Source organism: Lipotes vexillifer, unplaced genomic scaffold, assembly GCF_000442215.2.
Source record: "Lipotes vexillifer unplaced genomic scaffold, Lipotes_vexillifer_v1.1 scaffold472, whole genome shotgun sequence".
In the NCBI taxonomy this organism is placed as follows: domain Eukaryota; kingdom Metazoa; phylum Chordata; class Mammalia; order Artiodactyla; family Lipotidae; genus Lipotes; species Lipotes vexillifer.
This window is the reverse complement of record NW_006797698.1, coordinates 3,064,142-3,071,266: the sequence shown is the minus strand read 5'-3', so window position 1 is coordinate 3,071,266 and position 7,125 is coordinate 3,064,142. Positions and strand designations below refer to the sequence as shown.

General features: G+C 44.2%; 1 protein-coding gene across 1 annotated transcript in view; it reads right to left on the bottom strand.

Moving 5' to 3' along the window:
* Positions 1-6,209: 6,209 nt before the first annotated feature.
* ZNF786 (zinc finger protein 786) overlaps positions 6,210-7,125 on the bottom strand; it is an 8,216-nt gene continuing 7,300 nt past the window's right edge. The window contains exon 4 of the mRNA XM_007469881.1: positions 6,210-7,125. This exon is cut by the window's right edge and continues 3 nt beyond it. Within this exon, the coding sequence (XP_007469943.1) occupies positions 6,210-7,125 (916 nt within the window).

The following is a 7,125-nucleotide window of genomic DNA, read 5'->3' as shown; positions in this document are numbered from 1 at the left end:
CATTCCTGTGTCTTCTAAGGGGATATAGTTAATGTCTACGTAATGCAGATGCACAGTGCACACTAAAAGGGAGACGGTAGTGGTTCAAAGGGACAGAGTCCCTCTCCTCCTCTTTTCCTATCCTCCAGTTACTGTGGGGAAAATGTCCCTCCCGCATCAAAAGCCAATTCCTCCACTTCCTCTATTATCTTTCCTCTCGACATCAATTTCCTCCTCTTTCAGAATCCTCCATTAGCATGCAAACATGCTCCAGTATCGATAACTTTTCCCGCTACTGACAAATTCTCTTTTCCCCTTCATGACCAAACTTCTTTCAAACTTGAGTTTTCTGTGGAGCCTGTCTCCAATTCCTTATTCACACTCCTGCACCAATCAACCAAGTTTTGCCTTTCTGCCCCAACCTCTCCCAATGAAACTGTTCTTCATTAGGTCAACATTTATCTCAATGTTGCCAATTCTACTGGCCACTTCCCTGTTCTCATTGTACTCCTTAGCAGCAGACCTGCTTCTTGGAATACTCTCCTTGCTTGGCTAGTGAGACACCATGTTCTCGTGGGATCCCTCTCACCTCACTGTTCTCTCCTTTTTGGTCTCTTTTGCTTCTTCAAATCTGTTGACCCTCAAATCATTGGAGGTTTTGACCAGGAAAATGACATGACCTGACTTTTATTTTTAAAGGATCACTCTGGCTGCTCTCTGGAGAACAGACTGTGGGCAGGCAATGGTGGAAACAGGAAGATCAGTGAGGAGGCTACTGAAATAATCAGGCACCAGGTGTTGGTAGCTTGAGCCTGGTTGTCTTAGAGGAGGTGGTGAGAAGACCTAAGAGTCTAGATTTATTTTGAAGATGGAACTCTCAGGACATGTTGATGGATTAGGTGAGATTTTTGAGAGAGAGAAGTCAAAGAAAGTATCAAGATTTTTTACCTAAGAAACTAGAAGGTGGAGTTTCCATTTGCTGAGATGGAAAGGACTACAGAAGGAACAGGATAAGGGAGGAAAATTAGAAGTTTGGTTTTGGAAATGTCGAATTTGAGAAGTCCATTAGACATCCAAGTGGATGTGGTGAGAAGCTATCCTTTTATTCCCTTGATAACACCACACAGGCGTAATACAAACTGTTGCCTCTCCCTCAACAACTTACTTTAAGTGTTTGGTGAGCACATCGTTTTCTGTACTTTTTACCAGGTGACTCTCATCAGGATATAATCACGCTGGTTTCCGGCGGGGGGGGGGTTATTCTCATAGAGTGGGGTCACGGTTAAAAAGCCCTCTAGTTTCCATGAGAGTGATTGGTTTGTTCCTTATTTTAAAACTTCTGATGACAAACTCCCCTTTGGCAATTATAACTAAAAGTTTCTAGATTTTTAGTTATTTAATAACTCCAAGCTTCATATTTTAGGTTGATGGAAACCTCTCCCCAGAACTATCTTGGTCAAGAGTGAAGTAGTGAATTATGTTCAGTCAGAAAGAAGATTCTATTTTATTCCTAAATAATCTCTTTGTCCCTAAAATCATAAAGGGTTTCCATTCATTCCGATGGCTTTTCCTCCCTATTTAAAAAAAGAATCCTTTCATTAGTCTTTTGGTCTTTTCCAAGATGCTGCTAATAATCTCGCTTTGCCTATGTGATTTTTTACACTGTATACTTGTGGTTTTCTCTGTTCTCTTTCTCTGTAATCTTCCTTCCCTGGTTTAGGTAACTGTGCTGGTTTTGTTTGTTTAAGCAGTTAGTATTTCTTATCCACAGAACATGCATTTCCTGGATTTCCAATTAAGTGTGGTGGAAGGATCCCTGCCCTGGACTCAGAAGACCCACACGGTCTCAGCCCTGCCACTAACTAGGTATGAGATTGTGGATGAGACACTTACTGTGGCTTTGGTTTCCTTCTCTGTAATATTAGAGATTGGAATTTTAAAACTCTAAAATTCTAAAAAGAATTAAAAGGAGTGACCAGCCCTCCCTTAGGGCTGAGTTTTATATTTTATTTTTATATTACTACTTTTTAAAATTTCAAAGTTTCCTTGTAATCACATACTTTTTTTTTTTTTTTTTTTTTTTTTTTTGGGTTATGCGGGCCTCTCACTGTTGTGGCCTCTCCCGTTGCGGAGCACAGGCTCCGGACGCGCAGGCTCAGTGGCCATGGCTCACGGGCCCAGCCGCTCCGCGGCATGTGGGATCTTCCCGAAACGGGGCACGAACCCGCGTCTCCTGCATCGGCAGGCGGACTCTCAAGCACTGCGCCACCAGGGAAGCCCCATACATTTTTATATAGATGCATAATCACACGTGAGGGGCTTTTTGGTGTACTTTCCCCCCTTTATTTGCTTCTTTCTCCCACTCTCTTCCCCTCCTACCTTTATGTCATATATGTATATATGATTAACATAATATGTATAGATATGCATTTTTTTCCTATAGAAAAATGGGCAGAGGATAGTATTTGCACAATTCATTTTCTCCCATTTACTCTTATTTTCTATCTGCTGAAACTTGGTTCTGTTTTCTCTGAGATTTCTTTAATACTACTATGAGATTTTGTTTTGTTTTATTTTGGGTTTTTTTTGGCTGTGCTGCGCAGCTTGTGGGATCTTAATTCCCCGACCAGGGATTGAACCCCAGGGCCCTGGCAGTGAAAGTGCCGAGTCCTAGCCACAGGACTGTCAGGGAATTCCTGAGATGTTTTTAGCAATCACTTTTTTAAAAAGCTTCCTAGAATTTTTTTGTCAGATGCTTCCTTTTTCATAACATTATGTTCTTGTTTTATAATAAGTGTTCTCCAATTTTTCTGAATATTTTTATTAGAGATTTAAAAATATAGCTTTTATTTCCTGAATTAGCTATGGTTTGTCTGACATACTTTTCTTCTTGCTTGTCTTGGTCTTTCTCTTTCATGCAAAAGTTTTTTCCAAATGTTTGATAATCTTGCCTGTCCATATTTGAGAATGCAACAGTAGACAAGTCAATTAGGATCTTTGTGTCCATGGGTGGGTCTTGTAAGACAGTTTACTCCAAGGTGACCGATTGCTTAGGAGTCATGCTAGAATGAGAAGGGCTTTTATCTCAGACAACATCCATACTGTTCTAATTATCCCCAGATGCTTTGTTCATTTCCTTTCTTCCCTAACAAGGTAAATACCTAGCTGCCAGACATACTTCCTGCTTCTGGTGTTGGTAGTGGTAGGGATGGAGTGGGGCTGGACTATTCACTGTAATAGACTTTCAGTTAATGCCCTGGTTTCCAGACTCCATCCTGCCTGGCTCCCCAGGCTGAGCGTCTTCTGAGCAAATCAACAGTCCCCTCAGCTCAGTCCTGTGATCCTCTTCATTAGATACCATTCTTTAATAACTTTCTGAAATCTATTGAAATTTCTCATCTGGTGATGGTCTCCTCGGAATTCTGTTCTTTGTTGTGGATTTACAGCCTTTTGAAGAAAAATCCCTTTACTATAATTTCAATGGGATACTGAGAGGCAGAAGACACAAACATAAGCGTGTGCTTAATTCCTGTCTTGAATCAAGACAGTAACTGGACTTTTGTGAATAGGGTCATTTTTCTTACTTGTAGTAGTTACCTAGCTGATTCTCTTGGATGTTCCAGGTACACAGTAATATGATGTATTCTATAATGTTAAATAATGGCTCAGCAGAGACCTTGTCTTCTTGACTTAAATGGATTTTTTTTTAAACCATTCTGTCCCTTTAATATGATCTTCTCTGTTGCGCCAATCAGAGTTCTTATTCCTTTGTAGGTGACAGGATATTTTTTTTTTTCCTTCTTCTTATTTTTGGAAGTTCAGGGATTTCACCAGGATATCTCAGCAGTGATATATTTTTTTTTAGGAATTTTGGGCAGGAAAGGAAGAGAAGTTTTAGGAACCTGTGCTTATAATACTTTCCTTCCCAGAAATCCCTCTACTTGTTAAACACCACTCTGGTATCTTTTTCATTTGTACCATGGGCAGCCTAGGGTACTGGGGTTTAGTTGGGTCGTGCCCTTTTTCTCAACTTCCTCCAAAACCCTTCCAGTTTCTAACAAAATTCAAACACTCTAGATCTTTTACTATCTCTGAGATCCTCCGATTATAACAGGAAATATGTGAGAACACAGAACTAGAGGCCCTAGCCTTCAGTCTCCCTCAAAGCCTCTACATGATTCATTGCCACATCCTCCTCCTCCCCTCCCCCAGCACAGGCCCCCTTCTCCTCGCCCTCCCCCACTACGGACCCTGCTCCTCCTCGACCTCCTGCTCCCTCACCACAGGCCCTCATCTGCAGCAGGGGCCACAGCCCCTTCTTTCCTCACGCACTGTGAGGTCAGCTGCCTCGTGAACACAGCAGACATAGCCATGTGTGTCTAATGATTATAAACCTGCCTAAATCATATCACCTCTTAATATCATCAGTCACCTCTGTTAGTGTCCTATCACATGAGAGAAAAGGGTGATCTAAAACCAATTAAAGATTTATTCTGACTTAAATTTCTGTTTTGTCACCTAAAACTGAGGGCGTTCATCCCCTGATATTCTGTCTTAGACTAAGGGCTACTTGGCTGGAGCCAGGACTATTCTTCAGTAATATTTTCCAGAATGAGTCCTGTAGAACTCTATTGATGTCCACAAGATCATAGTGGGGTTTTTTTTGGGGGGGGGGGAAAGACAGAAAGGAATCCCAAGGTCAAATATATTCAGAATATACTATACATTATGTCTTCCTCTTGAGAGTCATAGACTCTGTGTGTGTGTAGGGGGGAACTGTTTAACTTATTTACTTGGAGCTAGTGTTCCAGAGAAAAGCATCTTGAATTATTGCTTTACAGTAATGTCTATTACAGTTTACTGACATCTCATTTTCTATCATCCCTAGAATTTCAGGTCAGCCATTCTTTTAAATGACACATAAACCCTCTGAAAGTCAGGAGTTCTCTGGATTGATTACAACTCTGTCCCTGGGGTATAAACATTCTGTGCTCACACAGCCTTCACCTAGTGTAACAAATGGGGTATTTTCCTCGACTTCTATTTGTATTATGTTTACTTTGAACGTTTCCTTGAAAACTCTCTACACGAAACTGTTGTTGCCTGTCAGGCTCCCTAATAAAGCTGTTTAGCTTTGTTATTTTGTCTTAACTCAGACTTTAGTCATTTGCCTAGAAAGTCACTCTTGGGAATCTCACTCACTCTCTCAGTTGCAAACAGCACCTGTGTTCTGGAACTCCCAAATCTACCTCCTGTCCCAATCTCTTATCTAAACTCTAGCTACCCCCCACTCCGTGGGGTGGGATAAATTAGGAGTTTGGGATACTATATATAAAATAGATAATCAACAAGGACCTACTGTATAGCACAGGGAACTATACTCAGTATTTTATAATAACCTGTATGGGAAAATAATCTGAAAAAAAAAGTATATATGTATGTATAACTGAATCACTTTGCTGTACACCTGAAACTAACACATTGGAAATCAACTATACTTCAATTTAAAAAAACAAAACAAAACTCTGGTCCCATACAACTTAGCACCTTTGGTTTTATTTTCTTCAACACAGATTAATCAAATTTTGCTTGAATTATCAGCTTTTCCTTAAGGGTAACCATGCATAATCACTATGAAACCTGCTGTGAAACTTCAGCATTCACACAGACAAACCATGAGTCGGAGAACTCATTTTGTTTCTATTAGCTTCAAATAAGTCAAAACCAAATCCTATCATATCAGGCCTGCAACAAAAGTCGCTGGGTTAAACCCCCTGCTTATCATCATACTATGAAAAAGAGAAGAGTTGACATTTAACAGTCACCCCATCCTTTTAGCTTTGAGAACAGTACTGGAGGGATTTCCTGCTGTCTAAATTCAAGCTGGGATTTCAGAGTTAGCTTATTAGCACATTGGGGAAAATCACCCGTTAAGATGGTGGGAAGAACAAACCTATCTACTGCTTCTGTCCACTGTTTTCTATCAATGGATAGAAAACACAGCTGGTGATGTTTTAAATGAGAATCGTTGTGGTTTCTCATATGCCTAACCTGTATTACATTCTTGCTCAAAAAAGGGCCCTGTTCCTTCCATCTGTCTTACCAGATTTTGGGTTTGGCTGCGCTGGCTGTGGACTCCCTGGCAATACCGACTCTGCTGACCGCTTTGGCCGCCCTACTCGGCCTCAAATCCAGTCAGCCTCGATCACCGCACGGCGCCCTACTCGGCCTCAACTCCAGTCAGCCTCAATCATCGCAAACAGTTGGCTGAGCCTTTGCTTGTCAGGCTCACTGGGGGCACGACAGGACTTCGTGTGCACTCTGATATGTTCGGCGAGTTTCGACTTATAAATGAAGCCCTTGCCGCAGTCTGCACAGGCGAACGGCCTGTCGGGCCTGTGGATGCGCTGGTGCCGAAGCATGTGGCCCCTTTCCCGGAAGTTTTTATCGCACTCGGGGCAGCGGAAGGGCCTCTCACCGGTGTGCAGGCCCTGGTGGCTGAGCAGCTGTGCCTTCAAGCGGAAGCTCTTGTCGCACTGGGGACACTGAAAGGGCTTCTCGCCTGTGTGCGTCCTGATGTGCTCCACAAGCTTGGACTGCTTGGCGAAGCCTTTGCCACACTCGCAGGAGAAGGGCATCCGGCCGCCGTGCAGCAGCCGGTGCGCCTTCATGTCGGCCTTCACGCGGTAGCTCTTGCCGCAGTCGGGGCACGGGAACGGCCTCTCGCCCGTGTGCAGGCGCTGGTGGCTCCGCAGCTGCCCCTTGAGACGGAAGCAGCGGCCGCAGTCGGGGCAGCCGAAGGGCCGCTCGCCGCTGTGCACGCGGAAGTGCTCGGCCAGCTTGGACGGCCGTGTGAAGCCCTTGCCGCACTCCGCGCACTGGAAGGGCCGCTCGCGGCTGTGCGTGCGCTCGTGCGCCTTCAGGATGCCCTTCAAGCGGAAGCTCTTGCCGCACTCAGGGCAGCCGAAGGGCCGCTCTCCGCTGTGCACCCGCAGGTGCTCGCGCAGCTTGCACGGGTGGGCGAAGCCGCGGCCGCACTCGCCGCAGGAGAGCGGCCTCTCGCCGCCGTGCCTCCTCAGCCGGAAGCCCAGGCCGCACTCCGGGCACGCGAAAGGCTGCTCGTCTGAGTGCAGCCGCCGGTGGAGC